This window comes from Leuciscus leuciscus (assembly GCF_965113295.1).
Source record: "Leuciscus leuciscus genome assembly, chromosome: 14".
Taxonomy (NCBI): domain Eukaryota; kingdom Metazoa; phylum Chordata; class Actinopteri; order Cypriniformes; family Leuciscidae; genus Leuciscus; species Leuciscus leuciscus.
The window spans coordinates 26,596,978-26,621,639 of NC_138738.1; the positions used below are offsets into that span (position 1 = coordinate 26,596,978).

The 24,662-nt window shown below is 40.6% G+C and overlaps 1 protein-coding gene and 1 long non-coding RNA gene across 4 annotated transcripts; both read left to right on the forward strand.

Annotated features, from left to right (window-relative positions):
* The first annotated feature begins 896 nt into the window (after positions 1 to 896).
* nprl2 (NPR2 like, GATOR1 complex subunit) lies at positions 897 to 24,645 on the forward strand. 2 transcript variants are annotated; one of them, XM_082136950.1, is made up of 11 exons: positions 898 to 1,053; positions 1,219 to 1,310; positions 2,301 to 2,469; positions 2,562 to 2,670; positions 2,758 to 2,894; positions 3,889 to 3,986; positions 23,065 to 23,101; positions 23,180 to 23,273; positions 23,369 to 23,483; positions 23,720 to 23,862; positions 23,952 to 24,645. In XM_082136950.1, exons 1-11 carry the CDS (start codon positions 976 to 978, stop codon positions 24,017 to 24,019), a joined length of 1,140 nt encoding a protein of 379 aa, XP_081993076.1. In that variant the 5' UTR covers positions 898 to 975; the 3' UTR covers positions 24,020 to 24,645. The 2 variants fall into 2 exon arrangements, with proteins under 2 accessions (XP_081993075.1, XP_081993076.1); XM_082136949.1 differs by having other exon boundaries at positions 897 to 1,053; positions 2,562 to 2,894.
* LOC309474504 lies at positions 3,998 to 11,974 on the forward strand. Of its 2 annotated transcripts, XR_014197339.1 has the most exons (3): positions 3,998 to 7,227; positions 7,274 to 8,245; positions 9,186 to 11,974. It is a non-coding gene; the product is annotated as an uncharacterized lncRNA (long non-coding RNA). The 2 variants fall into 2 exon arrangements; XR_014197338.1 differs by having other exon boundaries at positions 7,274 to 11,974.
* Positions 24,646 to 24,662: the final 17 nt, after the last annotated feature.

Below are 24,662 nucleotides of genomic sequence, written 5' to 3' on the forward strand. Positions count from 1 at the left end.
AATGGGCGCGAAGCACCCTCATTGGTTCTGACGTCATGAGGGGCCTCTATCGATAGGCTGGTGCAGTTGCCGCAGAGCAGCCAATGGGCGCGGGAGCTGTCTCGCCCATGTCTGCATGCTGCTGCAATGCGTTTTACATTATTGCAAAATTAAGGATAATTTTTGGCTTCAATATCTCGAGGAAAAGAGGTTTTCCCCTAGCGTAAGATACTTACGCAAGTACGAGAGAACCTCTTCTAGAGAGAACCGAGGTTACGTTAGTAACCGAGTACGTTTTAATCAATTGGCAGCCATAAAACATAGTGATAATCCGCATTCTCATGTAGCCTGACTGAACGCTCTAACCGGAAACTCCCGATATGTACTAACTAGAACGCGGAAGTAGTTGTGCAAGTTTTTTATTTATTTTTATTATTTCATTTTTTTTATTGCATTACAATATAAATCAGTACAATGGAAATAATACAAAACAAAGAACATGAACATGTGGGGATACAGAGAGAATGAAAGTAATTAATAACAGTAAATAAAATATTTTTACAATTTATATAAAACTTGTTTTATAATACAGGATGTTTTCGAAGCTTTTTTATTGGAGGGGATTTTTTGAAGTGAAGACAATAATAACTGTAAACCATAAGCAAAAATTTTGCAACTAGGTATCTTGCTTTGTGAATATGGTATTTACCCATCATCATACAGAAAAAGTTTAATATATCATCTAGCTTTTTATTTTCAGAGACATCAGAGTGAAAAATAACCTTACTGACAGAAATATTACATAACTGATGAAATGTAGTTGTGCAAGTAGTCACCATAGTCTGTAAAAAAAATCATAGACAGTAAAAGAAAAAATAGGCAGTCACTATGAAATCAGTGGCGGAGGAGCACAGTAGGTGGCGGTATAAACCTATTTTGTTATTTTGTTACCCTTCCGTGAACACACTGAAGAAGAGTACATCAACATTACTGAACATGGGTACATACAGACGAATAGATTGTATATTTTTCAGTGAATTTCATCCAACGTTAGGACCAAAGATCACATATCAGGTAACGTCATAGAAATAAATATTTTTGAGCGAAACAGAATAAGTACAGCATGTTTTACAGGCTGGTTTTGTGTTTGCAAACGAGACTGCCATTATGCATACAAGCAAATGAATGTTTATCCGGTTATATTGAAACAAATTATATACAATTTGTGTTTGATCGAAGGTTCCGGAAGAATATATTTCGAGGGAACTTTTTGATACTGTGCAGGTGTACATCATCACCAAACCTGAACTGCAGAACAAGCTCATAACCGTGTACGTACTAAACTTTACTTAAGTCATCTCATTGCTGCACTGCAATTTTATTTGTATTTGCATTGTTGTTTTAGACTGTTTTAGAGCACAAACACCAATAAACTAAAAACTATCCGCTATAAGCGTGTGCATAAGTCCGTATTATGACTTGTTGTCTTCAGCGAACATGCTCCACATTAAAAAATAAAACGTTAAAATAGTTTGAACGTACTGCTTGTTTTCTTGTCAAAAACAAGAAGTAGAGGCTTTTGATTTTTTTCAATTTGCTTCAGTGGATCTAAAAATTAATTAGTAAGTTTAATAAAAAAAAAAAAAAATTATATTTGGATTGGTTAAGCAACGAAAAAGTGCATACTCAAAAAGAGAAAATCTACAAGCAAATGTCCAATAATAAATATTTGTATAAATGGTATGTAATTTTATAAATGGTATGTGTGTGTGTATATATACACACAGACCATTTACAAAAATATTTTGTAAATTACTAAATGTTTACAAAAACTACTTAGGTGGCAACATCCACATTTCAATAAGACGATTATCCTAGTATGGCAAAAACATGAGGGATAATTTGCATGTTTAAGGTTCAACAGCAGAAGTTATCTCAAGTTACTCAAACTACATTAATCTTTCAAGCTTACGCATAAATTCTGAAACCATTGTTTTCAGATTTCAGTCTTTACTCATTCATGTATATTGGAGCTTTACTTCCATGGTTAAACATTTTCCCCACTTTGGGACATTATGAATTAAACTGACTGAAAAGTAAACTGATTTGCTTTAAATGTATTTAGCTGCAACCATTGAACCTGACGTGTGTGTGTGTGTGTGTGTGTGTGTGTGTGTGTGTGTGTGTGTGTGTGTGTGTGTTCCTGGTTTACATCTTGGTTTAAATACAACTTACATCTGTGATTTTTACATTTGGTGTAAATTGACTTTTAGAGTGAATAATAAAGACCTGGTTGTGTTTTATCTGTGTAACTGATTAAGGACTGCCATGGAGAAGAAACTGATTGGCTGTCCAGTGTGCATTGAGCATAAGAAGTACAGCCGGAATGCCTTGCTCTTCAATTTGGGTTTAGTCTGTGATGCCAGGACAAAAACATGTGCTTTAGAACCTATTGTCAAAAAACTGTCTGGCTACCTCACAACTCTGGAGGTAAAAAATCATTTAATATGTATTTCTGTTATAGTTTCTGTACTTCAAAAGTTGGTCTAACACTGAACCATTTCATAAAATGTTTTGATTAGCTTGAGAGTGGATTCATTTCAAACGAGGAGAGTAAACAGAAGCTGTTGCCTATCCTGTCCACACTTCTTGAGGAACTTAATGTTACAGGAGCCTGCACCCTACCTATTGGTTATATATGTATTTTCTATCTCTCTGTTTCCCTGTCAGTGATTCTTGCCATTTTTATAATCACCCTATCTCCCTCTCTCATAACAGATGACTCTAACACCATCCACTTGAAGCTAATTGAACAAAGGAAAGATCCTCAGGTTGTTCAGGAGTATGATGTACCAGTATTTACCAAGAATAAAGAACACTTTATAAAGTCACAATGGGATCTCACCACACAACAGGTCTACAAAAAATCTTCCCCACTGTTTACTGTCTTTATTTGACTTAATAATTAAAAAAGATGCATGAGCAGCGTGGTGTTTTTGTTGTTGTTTTTGCCACCCATGTTAACAAAAAGAGCTTGTTTCCGCCACAGAATAAAAAAGAAAAAAGGTAATTGTGACTTTTTTTTCAGAATTGCGTGATATAAAGTCACAATTGCGAGTTATAAAGTCAAAATTGCGCAATATAAAGTCGCAATTGCGAGAAATAAACTCACAATTCTGGCTTTTTTTCCCTCAGAATTGCATGTTTATATCTCGCAATTCTGACTTGATAACACTCAGTGTTATAAGGGAAGAATTGCGAGATATAAACTCTCTCGCAATTGCGACTTTATATCTTGCAATTCTTACTTTATAACATGCAATTGTGAGTTTATATCTCGCAATTCTGAGAAATAAAGTCAGAATTGCGAGATTTAAATTCACAATTGTGGGATAAAAAGTCGCAATTATCTTTTAAAATGTTTTATTCTGTGGCGTAAACAAGCTTCCATACAAGAGTGTTCACATTAGAAGCAGGAGAAATGATCAATTTCATAAAATCTGCATTTTGTATTGTAGTGTGTTTGTTATGGAGTATGTCTGAAAACAAAAAGAAGAAGAAAAATTTATCCATTGTTTGAAATAGTTCTATTGTCCGGCTTGGAGAAATTAACACACTGTCACATTACACTGTACTTTTGAAACAAGACAAATCTGAGCAGTTTATAACACTCAAGGTTTGGTTATACAACAAGGTTTGATGTTACAATTTAGATCTATTACAAATAAGATTTCACAAAAATTTTGTTAGTAATACTGACCAAAGCCATTGTTTTGTGTGCCGCTCACTTGCAGTGTGATACAGGTATAATATTATTTTATTTGGCATACTGTCTTCAAATATAATTTGTTACCAGAAATATTTCATTTATATAATTTTTTATAATTATTTTGATTACTTTGTTTGCAGATCCTACCCTTTGTAGATGGGTATCGACACATTCAAAAGATCTCTGCTGAGGCCGATGTTGAGCTTAATTTGGTGCGGATTGCTGTTCAGAATTTATTGTAAGTATGATATTATTCCTGTTTTGAGCTGCGGTCATTATCTCAATAATAACCTATTAAAAATAATATTCTTTGTTAAATACAGATTAACTCTCTACTGCATTTGTTTTCTGCTGGCTTTGGCTCAGTGCAGTTTTTATTTTGGAAAAAGTATATAAGTAAACAAAAGTATATTGAAAGTGTCATAAAACCCCCGTTTTATCATTTGTCATTCACACCTCAGATTTGAAAAAAGACTCCAGAAATGGGCGTGTAAAGCTGTGGAAAAGTGGGAGTATAGAGGGTGGGAAGAGAGGAGACAACAACCAATTAAACATAGTAAACATACACACACATTATACAAACAAATGAATATTAATGTGAATATTAATATGAGCATAGAAAAACAAACAACTTAGATAGGTGCACTTTGATAAATAAAAAATATATATAATCCTATAACAACAAAATCACAAAAAATATATATCACTAGAGACTTCTAAAAACTATCAACAAATCAAATACGTTTTGATAAATTATTCTTAGAAATATCAACAAATAAGCATTATAACTATCCAGAGCTATTGGTCTAGAACATTTTAATAATATTTTCATTATGTGTACTCTGAACAAATAACACATCAGTTTAACAGAAACAATAAAGGCATAGTTTTTTCCTCCAATCTTCTTTGAATTTTCGGTTTGCATCATTGTCATCTTCATTTATATAGTGCTTTCAACAATGTAGATTCAACAGGAAATCAAAGCAACAGAGACTGTTTTGACATTATAGCAGCTCTAGAATAAAGTTATTGTCCAGCTAAAGTTAGTTTGATTGATTCACTTCCGTCGCAACGATCATTAGTTACTAACTTAGCTAACACGACACCGTTTTAACAGAAAACTCTTAAGTTCTTTCTGCGCAAACTTAAAAAACGCGAACCAGTGAGAATGCGTATTACGAGTTCAGTCTATAGGTATGTGCGTTTGAATATATGTGTGCATATATGTGTAGTCCTTCCCTGCAAATCAACCCTCAACATACTACTTGTCTGGCCTTCATTTATAATACAGAATTTGTATCGCTTCCACGTAGCCATGCGAACCGGAATTATCCCGACAACGCTTTATTTGTAGAGAGGTAAAGGGAGGGGAGGGAGGCCTTCACAGGGAAGAGCCTAGTTGACATTTCAGGACTGCTTTTTTCTTCTGTATATTGTCTTCCGTATATCAGAATAATTCATCATGTCATTCCATTCATGATCAGTCAGTCATAGCGTTGTATCAGTCTCCTTATTTGCACATGAATATTTCATTTGAAGAGGACATTAAATATGTGCGCATACACAGTGCTGATTCATGTTTGGAGGAGCACTTGCATTTGTCCGCCACATATGTCAAGATTGTCTCGTTAATAAATTCCACAAATGTGACTTCCGGGGGGCAGAACCTTCAAAATAAGACAGCTTATAAGTTTGCAGAAACCATAGAAATGAATGAGAAGTGCCATAGACTGAATTTGTTCTCAGATTTTTCTTATAAAACAGCAACTTTTTGCTGTAAAATCAAAAAATAGATGCACCCAGATATCCTTGTTTATTTGTCAGAAAAACTTTTTGACAGCTCCAAGGCTTTTGTTAAAACATTGTTCAGGTGTTATATTTCAAAACATTTGTCAGGTTTTGTCCTGAAAACGCTCTTGTGTGTAGGACTAATTTCGGTGACGTCATGCACATGCGTAGGCTATTGCGTATTTAGTCTATAGGCTTTTTTTGCAAATGAAAGGATACAGATATTAACAGTAAATAATGGGGGCTGTGGCATATGGACATCATCACAAGTGGTTATAAGAATTACACAAATCAACACAATATACATCTCAAGGATGATACATGTTTTCGAAGCCTTTGTGTTCAAAGGTTTTGACATTTTCTTAAAGGAAGTAAAATGGGACTTTATATCAGAGGAGAACATTATAAAATTGGGATTACAGTGAATATTTCTGAATGCTTCACCCAGAAGACAAAGTAATACAGTATTATCAAGAATAACATCCTTAGAATGAAAATCAGACAAAAAAAAAAGATAAATTATGTCATTTGTATCTGTGCGCACTGTAGTAAAAGAATGCATACGTGTGCTCAGGCACGTAGACTTTCTTAACAAAGTGACATGTCCAACAACTTGTCTGGCATGCATAATACAGCATTATTAGTCGTTTTTGCGGATCCATGTGAATGGGGATCGTTTTGATAAAGTTGTCATCTGTACATAAAACTTTTCCGTTTTTACTGGTGCGTCTCTCAACGGAAGCAGCGTCTCTACTAATAGCAAAACTGTAAATTTATCTGCTCCAAGAACATAGCCGTTATTACCTCGCTAGTGAGAAATTCATGAAGCTTTTAAATTGTTAAACTATTTTACTGATAAAATCGTCCAAGTGGGAGAAAGAGAGTATGTGCTTTCCGCACATAATAAAATTTAATTTTGTGGCAAAAAAACATGGAAGTAATTTGTCGTTTTTATCCTATTGTTTACTGTGTTTATTTGTGTCAGTGTTGTTGTGGGTTTTTGTTCTTTTACGGAACTGTAATGCGATCAAGACCTGCCAGGAACTACTTAAACCGTACGTTTCCCTGAAAATAATTGCACACCTTAGAACGTTTGTCAACCAGTCAGATTCAAGTATTCAACAGCCCTGCAGTATAACTCTGATTAATCTCTTATAAGGTTGAGTAAGTGAATCCTCTTCCAAAGCGCTTCAGGGTAGGGTTGCACCAGCCGTTCGTAAGTTCTTTCTTAAATTGGAACGTAAAGTCCACACTAGAGGCTTAGTAACTACTAGCTAGTTTGTAACTAACTCTGAACTTTATTCCGTTGCACCATTTGTTCGTAAAGGCTGATTTATACTTCTGCGTCGGACCTACGCCGGAGCATCTACGCTGTAGGCAACGCGTTGGTTTTCATTTATACTTCTGCGTCGTTGTCCGCGTTGACGCGCAATTACACTTGCAGAGGGAGCATGTGAAACCCATAGACAGTATATAAACTGGACACAGCGACCCCATTGGATTCAACGGAAAAAAATGAAGTCAATTAGAACAACTAACTTCCTGATGGTCGAGCGTACTGCGCAGACTCAAACTGAGCTTGACGACGTAGATGTGACGTGAGCAACCCGTCTGTCTTCTAGTAGCTGTGCCGAGAGAAATCTGAATCATTCCCTTCCGAAACTTGCAGAGGCGGAGAGCATGAGTAGGAGGTGGCGGAGAGCGTGAGTAGGAGGTGGCGGAGAGCGTGAGTAGGAGGTGTCCATGAGCTAGGAGCAGGAGTAACGTGTGCTAAGTATTCTGATTAATTACTTTGTCATTTTGCCTCCACGTCCCCCCGATTGCCCGCGAGCTTCTCCTCCTGTCCATACGGTAATCTCTCTACTGTGCGACAGAGAGTCGCGTGGTTATGACGCAATCGTTACCCTATTTTTACAAAAACTGCATCTACGGGGCCATAACGTAAGATACAAGGTAATGGAGCCTTTTATACATTTTCGTGTTTCTTTAGAAATAAATAACGGACAAATGGAGTCTTTAAACGCCTTAGATGTAAAGTTATTCGCTGTCAAAGTGACGCCAAAATGAATGGGAGTCAATGGGATGCTAGCAGCAGGTGATGGTCCGCTAGCCAATGGCGGCGCCCGGGGAAACTTCAAAATAATATAAAACCCTGCCCCCCTGGTGAAACCCGAGGGAGCGGTCCTAGCAGACCAATCACAGCGCTTGCGTCCGCGTAGAGTTGACGCGTTGTTACATTTTTGGAGAGGTGCACGTCAGGGTACGCGCGCTACACACAGCCTACGACGTAGCTACGGCGTAAGCTCTCCTTAAAGTAATGCGTAGTCGCATAATATGACGTTTAAGCCCAATTTATACTTCTGCGTCAAACTCACGCCGTAGCTACGTCGTAGGCTGTGTGTAGCGCGCGTGCCCTTCGGCGTACCCTGACGTGCACCTCTCCAAAAATGTAACAACGCGTCAACTCTACGCGGACGCAAACGCTGTGATTGGTCTGCTAGGACCGCTCCCTCGGGTTTCACATGTATGGCAGGCGGACGGGGACAAAAGTCTTTAAACGAAACGCGTGATTTTCGGCCGCGTCAACACGCACCGTTTGTCCGCGTTAACGCAACAATGCGCACAGCAGCCAATGAAATTGCTGTATTTGAGACTATATTTGCATATGTGACGCGATGGTACGTTGGTATATACGTATACAAACATCAGGCCATCCTTAAAAATATTCTTGTTTGCCGTAACCCGACCGACCCTGTCAATTTAGTACCGACCCAATTATTTATTTATTTTTCCCTTTTAGTCCGACCGACTTGCCGGTTGTAAACTTGCGTTAAGACCGACCGATTTTTTTTTAACTCTTAAAACAACTAATACAAATGCAATAAAATAATATTAGTTATTAAGTATTGTGAATATAAATTGCCTAGACCTACATACAAACATAAGCTACGTTCTTTCTTTTAAATAAAAACCCGTGGCGCGTCATCTATGATTATGTTTACACCATTGGTTAACGCATCACACTACAGCCTGCAAGCTAAGTTCGCTTCGTTTCATTCACTGTCAATGGTTCGCGCTTGGTAATGATGGCTGCGGCTTTACTCTAAAGATTATTTCATTTTTATATGTTGTTGAATATGGTTTATTAAAAAATAAACATGCGAGAGCGTGTTATAGGCTATATGTCATGTTTTAGTCAGATATGACGACGCTACTGCAACACACTCGCCGCAGATGAGAAGCTGCATCAACGTGCAAACTATCGCAAATCAAAGTGAAAGTAAGTCGCAGACGCTTAACACACAATCATCTTCATTAAATGTAAAGAAACGAAATGATCTTACCAGGGCTGTTTCCGCTTTCTCTTATTGCGGGCTTTGATTCCGAAATTTTAGCTAATGATCAAAAATGGAATCGTTTTGATAAATCAGATTGGAATCCGATCTTAGAAAACGCATGAAGTGGCCTGGTGTAAACAGCCCCTAGACATAGGTGAAAAATGTATCCCGACCCGACCGCGATTTTTTTTTTGAAAAATAAAAAATATATAATTTTTTATATATAAAAAAATATAGACCTACCTACCGTCCCTTTTTTTCTTTTTTTTTGCTGTTACTGCAAACCAAAATATTTTTAAGGATGGCCTCAGACATCATGTTTATTCATGAACGATGTCGTAATGGTAGACTGTGTGCAGCTGAACTAAGAAAAGCTTAAGATTGCACAGCGCTGATAAGCATGAATGGCAGAAGAAAAAGACTGCAATTAAAAAACAAAACAAGAGAATTTTTTTTAATGTAAGCAATAAAAAACTGCACACATCAGCTGTGGAATAAAATAATTGAAATGCACGTTTAACTAGATTAAGGCAAACTCCTGTCTTAATTTAAACCCTGTCCACCACCCCCAAATGTTTCACAAATTATTTTTGCCACTGTAACTTATGGCTTCCTAAAGACAGGTTTATGGGTAAATAAATGAATAATAATAAAAAATATATATACCAGGGCTCAATATTAAGCCTTTTCATCTGTCCTTCGGTCGGTCATTCACTTGTCCAAGTAAAAACATTTGTTTGAACATTTTTTTTGTGTGTTGTAAATATAATTATGTAATATAATATTACGAATCAGTATTCTCATCACTGTTCAGTCAGCTTTAACATAAATCGGTATATTTATGATATTTTAATCTTTATAAAGGGCATTTTCCCTAATAGTTTTAAATATAGGCCTATGCTTCATCTTTCATTAGAATAATAAGATGCTAAAGGGCTGTACCAATCAAATTAAACTGCATTAAATAATGTAATAAGATTATTTAAAATATTTTTTGAATATACAAATAAGAAATATTATTTGTACATAGAAATAATATTTATAAACCGCCAGTAGGAGGCGGCAGGCGACCGTCTTAATGAGTGAGTCATTTATTCAAACGATTCATTCAAACGGCTGATTCATTCAGGGATGAGGCAGTTGTAAATTAATAGGAATTCATTTAATCTTTGACTCAACTGATTCGTTCAAAACACTGAATCATTCGGTAATGAAACACAGTTGAGTTTTCCTTTGAGATGCGCTGTGGAACTATTTTCGCTGCTGAAATAGAACATATATTGTATCTAACATTCAACTGACTTAATATTAATTACTTGTTTATTGAACTGTAACTGTAGCCTATCATATGTTATAAATATAAAAACACATTTTGAATGTTTCATTTGTTTCCAAATTAGGCTCGCAGAAACTTGTTATCGTCAGAAGCCTATATATTATATTAGGCTATTGTATTCACTATCAGTCGCCACTTACACTAAATGAATGCAGAATAGAATTTTTTTGTTAGTGACGTTTTAATCAGGCTATTTGTCTGGTCGGGCAAGTAAAATTCTCTTTCACTTGCCTCTTCAAAAAAATCCATTTGGCCCGGACACGCGTAAATGTCGAGCATATTTTACATATTACATATTTTAAATATATATTAAATATTTAAAATATAATTTACTAATTTCATTATAGCACTCATCAGCCTGCAGCATCCAAGATGATGTTTACTGTAAAACACACAGAGACAGAACAGCACAAACAAACAAACTCATAGTCATAGCAGAACATTTCTCCATTCATATTTTGTTTCCATTTATGTTGATTTATAAAAAAGTGAACAGCACGAGTAAGATAGGATGCGCAATATATCGAGAGACATGGAAAGGTTGATTGAGACATGATTTTGACCACTTCATTAAGTTTTGTTAAAGCCTTTCTTTAATGTGAATTTCGTTTTGTATAAATTGTATCTTAATTTTAATCAATTTTTCATCAACCAATTGCCTGGATTTAATAAATAGGAAGCCAATATAACAGACAATATAATCATGGAGGCGCCCGCGCGGTCACTTGCATTGCACGTTAACTGGAGCGCATCTCATCCTAACTTAACGAAACTCAGTGTATGCCTCACACAGACATGAGAAATACATCAAATTACCAAAGCTTGAAATGTCCTTAAACGAAATAATTCAAAACGAACAGAAAAAGGCTACTCTCTAATTATGTAATCCATTATGTGCATTTCTCTCTATAGGCCATCTCACTACAGAGATGGCGATCGTCAACTTCATCTTTGCAGTCGACACTGACACAGAGAACACTAGTTTATTAATAAAAATCAATACACGCGTCACCGGATTTACAAATGCACATCTTGCTTGTTGCACGCACACATATTATGTCGAAAAAACAAGATATAATGTTGAAATAACATTATTATTAATAATACATCTTTTAGAATATTTGCTTGAATGCTGAATGTTGCGCTTGTTCAATTTAATAAAATTAAAACTTTAATTGTGATCATTAAAATAATTGAATATTAAATATTTAGTGGCCAAGTTTCTCATTTATTAATAGGCTATATATATATATATATGATTGCGCAGCTCCCCCTGTCAATGATCTCAGCACATGCGTTAAAAATTCTCTGGCGCAGCCCCTGTCTCAATTTGTGTTTAAAACAGTTACAGTTTATAGACTTTAAAAACATTTATCACCACTTGTGAGTCACAAACTGAAAATAAATTTTAAGAAGTTTGTATATCCAGTTGGTTATTGGCTTTTACCGATAAAACAGACACTTTAGGCTACTCTTGTTCTGAGGACATAGTTTAACCTGCTGCCTTATTTGATTTTAATTTTAATTTGTTTACACAACAGCTCTGACAAAAATATGATAATAAAAGGTTTTGGGTTGAACACCAAATTACAAAAACATTATTATGTTAAAGTGAATAAAGTTCTCTCTCTCTCTCTCTCTCTCTCTCTCTCTCTCTCTCTCTCTCTCTCTCTCTCTCTCTCTCTCTTTTTCTCTCTCTCTCTCTCTCTCTCTCTCTCTCTCTCTCTCTCTCTCTCTCTCTCTCTCTCTCTCTTTTTCTCTCTCTCTCTCTCTCTCTCTCTCTCTCTCTCTGTGTGTGTGTTCAGTTATAAATATAGCCTATGCTGTGTAAGTTATATACTTTGAAAATGATAAGCCAATAACTTAAACATTTAATAACCCATATTAATAACCCATATAAATAAATTATATTGTATAATATGGAATATATAGCATTTACTTAATTTACAATGTAACATGAATTAATTTACTCTAGCAGTTAAGATATCAGTAAAAAAAAAAAAAAAGGCCACAATAAAATGTGGCTAAATCTAAAAGTAAGTCTGCTTTAAAAACATATTACAAGTTCAAACATGGCTATAATGTGCGCGTTGAGAAATGAAACGCGACCATAACTGATGCCTTAACACGACCAGAATGGGCGTGTCTACACGTACCAAAAAAACGCGTAAAAAATTGCAGCGTTAACGCAGACAAACAGTGCGTGATGACGCGGTCAAAAATCACGCGTTTCGTTTAAAGACTTTTGGCCCCGTTCGCCTTCCATACACATGCTCCCTCTGCAAGTGTAATTACGCGTCAACGCGGACAACGACGCAGAAGTATAAATGAAAACGTCTCTGGTTACTTACGTAACCTATGTTCTCTGAATAGGGAACGAGATGCTGCGGATAGCGCAGTGGGATATTCTCTGAATGTGCCGATTGTCTGAAGCCCTATAGAATCACGCCAATTCATCACGCCAAGCATAAGTAACCAGAGACGTTCTCTTTCATAGGTTCACTCAACGCTGCGGATAGCGCAGTGGGAACGGACTACCAAACTCGCCAAGCTAGAGCGCTTTCCATGACTGGTACATAAATGAGACAACGACCAAGATGAGTTCAAACAGAAAGAACCTGGGAACCCGGGGTCATGTCAAGATCCAAATTATAGAACCTTACAAAAGTGTGCAGAGAGGACCAGCCTGCCGCAACACAAATGTCCTCCAAAAGTGCTCCTCTAAAAAGAGCTTGAGAAGATGCCACACTTCTGGTGGAATGTGCTCTAATGCTAAGAGGTGAAGGCAAGCCACGCACCTCGTAAGCCAACGAGATAGCTTCTGTGACCCAGTGAGAAATCCTCTGCTTTGATGCAGCAAGCCCACGGCGGCCAGCACCAAAGCAAACCAGAAGCTGGTTAGATTTCCTCCAACCGACTGAGCGGTCTACATATATCTTAAGAGAACGAACTGGGCAGAGCAAGTTAAGCTTCCTATCTTCCTCAGAAGAAAATGGAGGAGGGTGGAAAGCGTTAAGGTTAACCACCTGCGAGCGGAAAGTTGTGGAAAGAACTTTGGGGATATACCCTGGTCTCTGCTTCAAGGAAAACTTGACCAAGCCAGGAGCAAAGTCCAAGCAAGACTCGCTAACAGAAAGAGCTTGTAAGTCTCCTACCCGCTTTAATGAGGACAAAGCCAACAAAAGAGAAACCTTGAGAGTCAGAATCCGCTCCAGAGCTGACTCCAAGGGCTCAAAGGGGGCCTTCGTCAAACCCTCTAGGACAACAGAAAGGTCCCATGAGGGAACTCTAGGGGAGCGAGCCGGTTTCAGGCGCTTAACCCCACTCATGAAGGCCGAAACTAACCTTAGTTTCCCCAGGGAAATCTCGTCCGATTCCCTATGTGAAAGTGAAGTGAAGTGAAAGTGAAGTGAAAGTGAAAGTGACGGCCAAGTATGGTAACCCATACTTGGAATTTGACCTCTGCATTTAACCCATCCAAGTTAATGCACACACATTAGGAGCAGAGTAGTGAGTAGTTAACACACAACACTGCAAACGTGGATACACACACCCAGAGCAGCGGGCAGCCTTGTGTGGCGCCCGGGGAGCGATTAGGGGTTAGGTGCCTTGCTCATGGGCACCTCAGTCATTTCCCACCGGCTCTGGAATCAAACCAGCAACCTTTGGGTTACCAGTACCACTCCCTAACCACTAGGACATGACTGCCCCTAGCTGCAATAGCTGCGATATTGACCGATGTGCTGCAATAGCTGCGACATAAACTCTGAGAGTGGTAGCAGCTGCTCCAGAAGCAAACTTCTCCTGCAGGAATTCCAGTACTGAACCAACAGGGCAGTTAACTGAGCTCCTATCATGTGCTAAGCACCATGTCTCAAGCACCATGTCTCAAAAACCTTCCATTTGGAAGAATATAGCCTCCTTGTAGAAGGGGCTCTAGCACTCGCAATGGTCTCCTGAACGTCAGTTGGGAGATCAGAACTTAATGCTAACGGCCTCTGATCGGCCAAACATACAGCTTCCACATGTCTGGGCGATGATGCCATATCCTGCCCTGCAGTTGGGACAGCAGGTCTTCCCTGACCGGGATCTTCCAGGGGGGAGATTCCAGCAGAGGAATTAGATCCAAAAACCATGGCTGAGACGGCCAGAACGGAGCTACCAGGAGGAGGCGGACTCCGCTCTCTCTCACTCTGGCCAAGACCGCCTGGATCAGTTTGATGGGCGGGAAGGCATAGAGTTTCTGTGTTGGCCAAGGGTGAGCGAACGCATCTATCCCTAATGGAGCCGGGGGACTCAGGGAGAACCAAAGCGGGCATTGGGACGACTCTTGAGATGCAAAGAGGTCCACTTCCGCTTCTCCGAAAACCTCCCATATCAGGGCCACCGTCTGGCGGTTCAACATCCATTCTCCCGATCTGAGTTTCTGCCTCGACAGAAAATCTGCTGCGAGGTTCAGAACCCCTGGGACATGAACTGCTCTCAGAGATAGGAATCTTCTCTTAGACCACAGGAGAAGGTGACGCGCATGCCTGTCTAGGGTGCGCGACCGAGAACCCCCCTGCCGGTTCACATGAGACACCACTGCCATGTTGTCTGTTCTGACAATTACATGGTGTCCCTCCAGAAGAGGTAGAAAATGATGCAGAGCCAGAAAAACGGCTCTTAACTCCTGGCAGTTTATGTGCCAAGAGAGAGTCTCGCCAGTCCAGACCCCACACGCTGGTCTGCCCTCGAAAACTGCTCCCCAGCCGGTGAGAGAGGAATCCGTCGTAATCATTTGGCGACGAAATACCGTACCCATGCTGACCCCTTTCCGAAGAAAAAGAGGGTCCCGCCAAACTGACAGGGCTCGAAAGCAACTGCGCGATACCTTCAGTAGGCGAAGGGTTGGCCCGGAGGGCCGAACCCCTGAGAGCTTCATCCACCACATGAAGAGTCTCATGTGGAGCAGGCCCAGCGGTAGCACGGAGGAGGCCGCGGCCATTAGGCCCAGCATCCTGGGGAAAGTGCCCACAGACACATGATGGCCTAGCGAAAAACGGGCCAAGCATGTTGTCAGACTGGAAATCCGTGCAGGAGCCAAGCGGGCCTGCATGAGAACGGAATCCATGTTCACCCCTAAGAAAACGGTGCTTTGAGCCGGAGCAAGAACACTGTTCTCCGAGTTCAACCTCAAACCGAGAGACTGGATATGACTCAGGACGATGTCTCTGTGGTGGGTCACTAGCTCCCTGGACTGGGCTAAAATGAGCCAATCGTCCAGGTAATTTAGAATACGGATGCCCTGGAGCCGCAATGGGGCCAGAGCTGCATCCATACACTTCGTGAATGTCCTCGGGGCCAGAGCGAGGCCGAAGGGAAGGACCCTGTACTGGAACGCTCTTTCTCCAAAGGCGAACCTGAGGAACTGCCTGTGTCGCCATACAACCTGGATGTGAAAGTAAGCATCCTTTAGGTCTACTGTCACGAACCAATCCCCTGGCCGAATCTGAGATATGATAGCTTTCAGCGTCAACATCTTGAATATCCCTTTGTAAAGGGCGAAGTTCAGTCTGCGGAGGTCCAGTATGGGACGCAAACTGCCGCCCTACTTCGGGACCAGGAAATAACGGCTGTAAAAGCGCCGTTCGGTTTCCCCTGAAGGAACCTCCTCTATTAGATTAGATTAGATTCAACTTTATTGTCATTACACAAGTACGGGTACAAGGCAACGAAATGCAGTTTAGGTCTAACCAGAAGTGCAATAGCAGCAAGTGCAGGATATACAGTGGTTCCATAAGTGCAGAACATGGATATGTACTGAATAAATATAGAGTTGAATACTATTATAAACAAAAATTTACAGATAGATTTGTCCTATGAATATAATATACAGATAACTATTACTGTGAACAGAATTTACAGCTAGATATGTACTGAATATAATATACAGATGGCTATTACTATAAACAGAATTTTTACAGATAGATATTTACTGAATATAATATACAGATGACTGTTACTATAAACAGAATTTTACAGATAGATATGTACTATGAATATATATACAGATGGCTGTTACTATAAACAGAATGTGAGCATAATATACAGATGGCTATTACAATAAACAGAATTTTACAAATAGATATATGTATAAGTTAGGCTAAAATGAGCAGTATAACAATGGATTTAAAGTAGTGCAAATAAAGTTTGGACAGAAGCTATCCGAGTGAAAGTGCAGTGGAAAGTAATTGCATATTACAGTTAAAGTACGGTATTGCAAATGTATATGTAAACAGTCGGTACTGTAAATAAACAGTCGGCAGTGCAAATTGAGCATATTCCAGTCAAGGTAGTAGTGCAAGATGCATATGTAAACAGTTGTTACTATAATAACAGTCAGCAGTGCAAATGAACATTATAGTATTGCAAATAACAAAATGGAGGCAGGTGTGAGGAGGGAGAGGAGAGTCAATCAGTATATGAGGTGGAGTGGGATCAATGAGGGTTAGAGTTTAATAAAGAGACAGCTCTGGGGAAAAAACTGTTCTTTAGTCTGCTGGTCCTGGTCCGGAGGCACCTGAAACGCCTGCCGGAGGGCAGGAGAGAAAACAGTCTGTGGGCTGGGTGAGAGGAGTCCTTAAGGATGCTGCGAGCTCGATGCAGACAGCGTTTCCTCTGGATGTGCTCGATGGCAGGTAGTGGAGTCCCAGTGATGCGCTGGGCGGTTTTCACCACCCGCTATTGCTCATTTGAGAAGGAGGGATGAAATTTCCTGCTGAAGTACAGAAGCCTGAGTGGTGCTGTCTACTACAGTAGGAAAGACCCCGTTGAAACAGGGGGGATTGCGGCAAAACTGAAGAGTGTAGCCGAACCGAACTGTGCGAAGAACCCAAGACGATACCCCTGGTAAGCGCTCCCATTCTTGAAAGAAATGTGAAAGAGGAAGAGGGATGATGTAATGCAGACGAGTGAGGGTGCCGTGTTGACGTTCGTGGGGTAGAGAAGTTGACTGTGCAGGAGAGCCCTTGGCGTCCTGGCACGTGATGGGAGGCATCGATGCTGGGGTCATGGTGACCAGGTCTGCCTGCTCCGGAGGAAAACGAAAAGTACCTCCGAGGATGCGACCGGCAGTTATAGAGAGTGTCGGGGGTGAGGGGAGAAAGCAAAAAGCGTCTCCTTCCTCCCGCGCCGGGCTGAGTAGTTATGGTGAAAAATGGCCTGCACTTCGAGACACTCTGAGTGGCGAAGGTGACAGGGCAAGGAAAGGAGAGCTGGGAGGTGGGCAGAAACGCTTGCGCGGTCTGTCCCAACCTTGAGGAAGCAGAGGAGCTCTCCTTTTTCCGACCGGAGGGTCAGGAACGGCTCTGGGCCGCCGGAGCGGTCGGTTTGTCGGACCGCTTCATCTGGAGGCGCTTGTGAGGCCGTTGACGGGGAAATGGGCGACCGCGGCCTCCCCAAACCGTGGTAGGTGGGGGATGTACCGGTTCGCTCCTCCTGGAAGAGAACTCCGGTCTATGAGAGGGACGTTCTCTGGGTCGAACAGGGGAAGGAGCAGAAGGTTCCCTAACCATCCTGTCTGAACGTGGCCGATTGGGATTTGGAGGAGCGGAATTTCTCAACCACCGTGTTGACCGCCTCACCAAACAACCCTGTTTGAGAAATGGGGGCGTCCAAGAGGAAAACCTTCTCCTTGTCATGGATCTCCGTGAGATTAAGCCACAAGTGGCGTTCCACCGCAACGGTACCAGCCATAGAGCGACCTATGGCGCGTGCGGTATGTTTGGTGGCTCTTAAGGCTAAATCCGTAGCCTTACGAAGCTCCTTGACCGCTTCAGGGGTCACGCCGTCGCCCTCGTCCATTTCCTTCAGGATGTCCGCTTGGTAGGCCTGAAGAATGGCCATAGTGTGCAGGGTCATGCCTGCCTGCCCAGCCGCCATGTAGGATTTCCCAATGAGAGAGGAAGTAGTCCTACATGCTTTAGAGGGGAGGAGGGGGCGCAACTTCCAGGTCGGCGCAGACGACGGAGCAAGATGGTCGGCTAAAGTCTCCTCATTCACCGGAATGGCGGAATAGCCCTGTTCCACAGAACCTACTAGGTTGGTGAAATTAGAAGCTGCCGCATTAGTGAGGCACGCAGAGAAAGGCTGCTTCCAGGATCTGGAAATCTCGTGATGCAGATCACTGAAAAATGGCAGCTTTCTCCGTTGAGGCCTAGAATTAGGGCCACTGAGAAGTCTCTCGTCGAGTTTCGACGACTGAGATTCGCGGGGCTCGTCGGGCCAATCAATAGCGAGCTTCTCCGTAGCGCGCGAAAGTACGTCAACGAGCTCCGCGTAGGCCGCGCTTCCTGGCCGCTCGGCGGGATAACCTCGTCGGCGAGAGTAGGCCCGAAATCCTCGGTAAAAAGTACATCCTCCAGCCCGAAAGAAACCGCGTCGCGTGCTCCCGGGCTGGGGCGCAAATAATCGTGTGAAAATTCGACTGGCATGCCTCGCGCATGCCGGAGGGAGGGAGAGAAAGAGCGGGGCTCGTCTGCTCGAACTCCACATCCTCAAGCTCTACATCCGAACCCCAAGTCGCGGATCCTCGAGAGGCCTCGGGAGCGCGACAGGGGGAGACGAATGATTCCCCCTCAAAAACCGCGAGCCACGATTTGAGGGTTTTGAGCAACAAATTTTCACAGAATTTGCATTTAGACGATCCTATGACTGCCGCGCGCGCATGTGAAAAGCCCAAACATTTAACACACTTACTGTGTGGGTCGTCGTTAGCGATGTAACGAGCACATGGCGGAGTACAGCGTCGGTATTCCATGGCAACTTCACCGTAAGGAGAAACAGAGTTCCGCTTGAACAGTCGCAGAAGCGCCGAGAATAATCCAGAAGTCGTATTTTTAGCTCAGAAAAATCACGAGCGAAGGGCAAACGTGACCGCTTCGTTCTGAAGGCAGAGAAATCTGAGGAGCAGATGGCGCGCTCGAATATGTAATGATGCGACGTAAGAGTGTCGGGGCGAAGCCAGATTGCGCGGGCGCTATCAGCTAATGAATTGGCGTGATTCTATAGGGCTTCAGACAATCGGCACATTCAGAGAATATCCCACTGCGCTATCCGCAGCGTTGAGTGAACCTATGAAAGAGAACCAACGCGTTGCCTACAGCGTAGAGGTTCCGGCGTAGGTCCGACGCAGAAGTATAAATCAGCCTTTAGCCTCTGATCCAATTGCAGCCTTCAAATACGTGAGCAGATGTTGTGTTGAAATGCTGTGAATTTCAGTTTATCCTTCATTCTTTTGCCTCACGTTACTTAAAAATAAGTTTCCATTAAATACGATACTTGATAATGAATAGTATAAGTGTTTTTATATGTACATAACATTCAGAAACTGTATTTGAAATGAAATGAATAAGGAATCAATAAATAAATATTGATACAAAAAACATAAGAAATTAAGTTTATTGATTATGACTGATATTTGACATGCACAACATGGGCCAATGCACACAGCGGCGCGCTGTTTAGGACGGGTTCGTGTTAAAGATAGCCGCTAACAAAGTAATCTTTTCACATAATGTTCTCTCTCTTAAAATGTAAGTGAGTGTAAATGTCAGCATAATCATATATGTCTAAAGAATTGAAGTCTGTCAGGTAAAAGAAGAGCTTATTGATGCAGTTCAGTCTGTGTGATATTTTATTCCATCCGTTACTCCTGATCGGAGGCTGCCGTAAATATTTAGTTTATACGTAGAGTTAAGGCCATTGCACACTGAGTCCGAAATTCGCATCCGAAATTTTCGCACGTAAAAAAATAAATTCGACCTCACGTTATGTCAATCACGCTTGCACACTGTCTAAGAAACTTTCGTCCGTAATAAAAACATTCGGATCGGGTTCGATTTTCTGCGTTTTTCGCATCCACAGCCAGTATTTTGAGAGGTTTTTTCACAATTCAGAGCCACCGTACAACTACAAGCGAACGACAAAATCCACAATGGATTTAGCAGCCAATTCGATCACTAATCATGTATTATTTGGGTATAAAATATAACCTGCGCTTCCGCCGGCCGCCTGCGCGTGTGTGTGTGGGTGTGGGTGTGTGCGCGCGCGCCCATACCTTAGACATACTGCCCGTCTCTGTTCAGGATCGATTGGTTCACGGAAATTGGTGGTCTTTTTAATATGTGACTCCAGTATCGCTAGCAAAGCATCAAACTGTTCCACTGACATTCTGAGGTAAATTTTGAATCGCTCGGGATAATTTCGCAACTCCTTGATAAGCAGGTGAAACTCTCCTTCCTCTCGGCGCAATCTCAGGACTGGATGGACCCAATATTTCCTCTTTCTTTTTTCTCTTTTTAAGAAGAAAGAGGGCAACAAAATCATCCTCACTGCTTGACGAATCCATTTTGTATTTTTTGCGTTTTTTTCCGCAAAGGTTTAATAATTACGCATCGGACTCAGTGTGCAAGGTTTCTGTGCGTGACGAATTTTAAGGCTGACGAACACGAAAAAACGCATACGAAAATTTCGGACTCAGTGTGCAATGGCCTTTACGCTTCAACTAAGTATAATGGTGCAACTCAAAAATATTTAGAAAGTGCGTAAGTCGTAACTTAGTGTCCATTTACGTCAAAACTAGGCTAAGTTATAACTTGCGCACAGCTGGTGCAACCTAGTCTTCGACTGTTTATCTCGCGCAGCTTAAATGGCAGTTTCCATTTACATGTAACATTACGAAAGATGTTTCTTTTTCAAAAACACTAATGCATTATTAATAATAATTAGCAGGGTTATTTTTCTCATATTATTTTCATTAACATTAAGTTTAATTAAAGCTGCAGTACATAGTTTTTCCTCTTTGTCGCCATCTCTGTTCGAAATCTGCAATTGCAGTTATTCGCGGAACTATCAACTTTACGTGCGTTGTGCCTCGGCATGGCACAGCGCGGATGAATCCAATGTTTTGAGGAGAATGTGCGGTTGTCAATCACCGCGCTGGTGGTGTGGATACTGTCATTCGGAATCACAGATTCTACTTTTTGGAAGTATGAAGGCCAATTTATACTTCTGCGTCGGGTGCGCGTAGAAGGTACGGCGTAGCATACGCATTGACGTGTACCATACGTCGTACCCTTCGCCGTACCCTGACGCGCACCTCCTCAAAAATGTAACTACGCGTCGCGGCGACGCGGACCGCAAGATCTGTGATTGGTCGGCTGGATAGCATCGCGTTTCCTCCTACGCATTTCCGGAATGATCTTCTGCACTCTGCACCGCCCGCCCGCCATTTTTAAATTCCGAAGATCAGTGAAGAGCCATGGAAATAGACCAAGTGACCGAGAGATTGCTTGAAGAAGTGCGGAAATACAGCCATCTGTATGACTCCTTCAGTCGCCATTGCTCGTAGAAACCTAAACTCAAAACAGCCGCGAGGAATGTAAACACAGTGGAACATTAAAACCCACCCGCGCCAACTAGCGTTTCGGCGGTGTAACTGCAGAGCAACACAGACATTCGCAGAAGTATAAATGCTCACGACGGCGTCGCCTACGTGCGTAGCCTACGACATACACTACGGCGTACACTCGACGCAGAAGTATAAATTGGCCTTGACCAACATAAGAATTTTCACCGTAAAAAATGTCGTCTGAAGAAGTAAGTAACATCCAGTTTTGTTCTGACCAACCAAGGGGAAAAAGCATTGCAGTAAATCGCGCAGATTAAATCTAACGATTGCTTATCATATCACGTCAAACCGTGCAAATTATACTTTATTCTCAAATTGTTAATGTTAACAACATCAGCATTGCGTGACTACATTTAATGCCCTTGCAGTCTCTTTTTTTTTCTCCGAAGTCTTTCGCGTTTGTTCGGGTGAATCTCCAGTTGTCACTGGTTATTGTCGTTTGAACCTTTCTGGATCCGCCATCAAATTGATTTTAATTATATAAAGTGCTGTGAGAAAAGGCTATAAATCTCCACCTCCAACATTCTCACACGCAATATAGCCTACTAGCCATATTCTTTATGTATACAGATGTGACGTAATGACGCAAAGACATGCTCGAATTTCCCGCGGAAATCCACCAGTTCCACTGGAATTAAATACATTATTACACGCTTACCGTTTAGAATCGAGCTAAGGCAAGCAGATAGTTTTGAACACTGGCTGGTTATGTACTTGCTCAAATTTATTTTGGATAATTTTTAACCCCAAAAAGCTACGGACTGCAGCTTTAAAATTGCTCACCTCTAAGTGGCTATATGTTATCAGATATACATCTCCCCTCATAGAGCCATCTTTATGATTCTAAATTTTTATTACCATTCATATCACCATGGCACAGCCATTACTTTCATTTTGGCTCAGCGTAGCTATGCTAAATTCAAAGTTAAACATGTTTTTTGATAATCATTGATATTGGGACAACACATTCATGGCTCGAGCCTGGTGCAAAATTTCTCTCCAATGAACGCGGAGGAGGAAGTGTAAAATGTGGAGTGGAGTGTAGATAAGGAAATCAAACAAATACAAAACATTTCTGGCACCTTTGGTTTTGCTTGGCATTTTACCATTTCTGCTTTTAAACTCTGGTACAAATGCATGCCATAGATGCTGCTGACAGAGTTCAAGTTGTATTTAACCCAGATTATTTTTGTAATTTGGAAATACTTCTTGACATAAGGCATCACTGATGAATGATACAATGATGAATGCATGAAAATCTAGCACCTGATGAAGTTGTACAAATGAAATGCACTAAAACGATTAATAGATCATTACAATAGTTGTGTTGCAAAAACTACATATTTCTTACATGTAATAGCAGCTAAAGAGTAATGGACTGAACAATGGTACTGTTTCACAGGTATTATGAAGTGGTAACTCTGGTATCCATATTTCAGGTAAGTTTTTGTTGTTTATTCTAAATTTTATTCTAAATGATTTTTCTTACTTTGGTTTTTGGTTTTCATATTCTACAGTACTCAAATGTTTACTGCACAACACCTAAAGTACAAAACTTGATAGATAAGAAGTGCCTTCAGGAAGAGTGTCTACATTACGTCAGTAAGCTAGGTGAGCAAGTACAGAGATTGTAAATATACATGTATGTGTATGAGATTGAAATGTTTTAGTTCACAGTAGACATTTTACTATGTGCATGTCACCAGGCCAGAGGACAAGTCTCAGGGATGTGTTCCAGTTGTATTGTGGTTTGACCCCAGGTACAACTGTGCGTGACCTCTGTTCCCGCTATTCTCACCAGCTACAGAGGGTGGATGAAAGGCAAGGCCATTTGAATTTGATTGTGGTTCACGCTTAAATTCCCCAAATTAACATGCAACTAATAAGGCATGCTAGTCTTGTTTTCTGTACTACAGAAGAACAATATGTAAAGATTATATATTAAGAATGTTTTTGGCTCATTTAGCTGTTGGTTAAGTACCAGTTTGAGCTGTAAGAAAATTTGCTATATAAAATATTCTTTAAAAAAAAAATTTGTATACATGTTGTTGTTGCAGGAAGTTGATTCAGTTTGGCTTGATGAAAGGTCTAATTCGGCGCCTGCAGAAGTATCCAGTCAAGGTTGTTAGAGATGATAGGAGTCGTCCACCGAGACTTTACACTGGTTGCCATAGTTATGATGAAATCTGTTGCAAAACTGGCAAGTATTAAGTAGGCTATGTATGTTATTGCTTTTTCACATGAAATTTCCTTTAAACCAGTGACATTATTCCTTTCATGCATTTTCAGGGATGAGTTACAGGGAGTTAGATGAGCGTTTGGAGAATGATCCGAACATCGTTGTTTGCTGGAAATAATGCTGCTGTGACTGATTACAGAGTTTTATAGTATTAGTACATTTTGAACGTGAGAGACAGATCCTGGTGCTTTTGCTGTCCCAGACATTCTGTAACTTTATTTATTGTAAATCAACTGCCCTTCACATGTATTTGTGTGTAATCCTTACACCCAAGCTTGCTGAATTGATTATATTTAGTTTTTTTTTAAATATTAGAATGTTTTATGATGCATAAATGCAAAATTGAGTCCTAGACTAGTTCTATATAAAAAGCGGTCACTGGTTTTGACTCAATTTCGTATGTGGCAGGCTATATAGTGTGGTTGATTATAGAGAAGCAGTTCTAATTTTTTTCAAAGATATACATGTTTAACTTTCCTTACTCTGAGGAAAAAAAATAGGAAACATGGACCAGACCTCCTGAGGCCAAGTCAACTGTTGATCTTAAATCCATTGTTTTTAAAGCGTTACCTTGTGGATTCGCCGTTAAATTAGGTTAAGTTTAGAGTTAACTATTTAAATAAATCAAAGTCAAAGTGTTTGCTTTACAGATTGTGTAATCTGCGGTTGCACAAATATTTGATTACGTCACTCCATTTGTCACATCAAATATTGCAGTCCCTGTACAATAAAATAAGTGTGGATAAGTTTGCATCAAAATG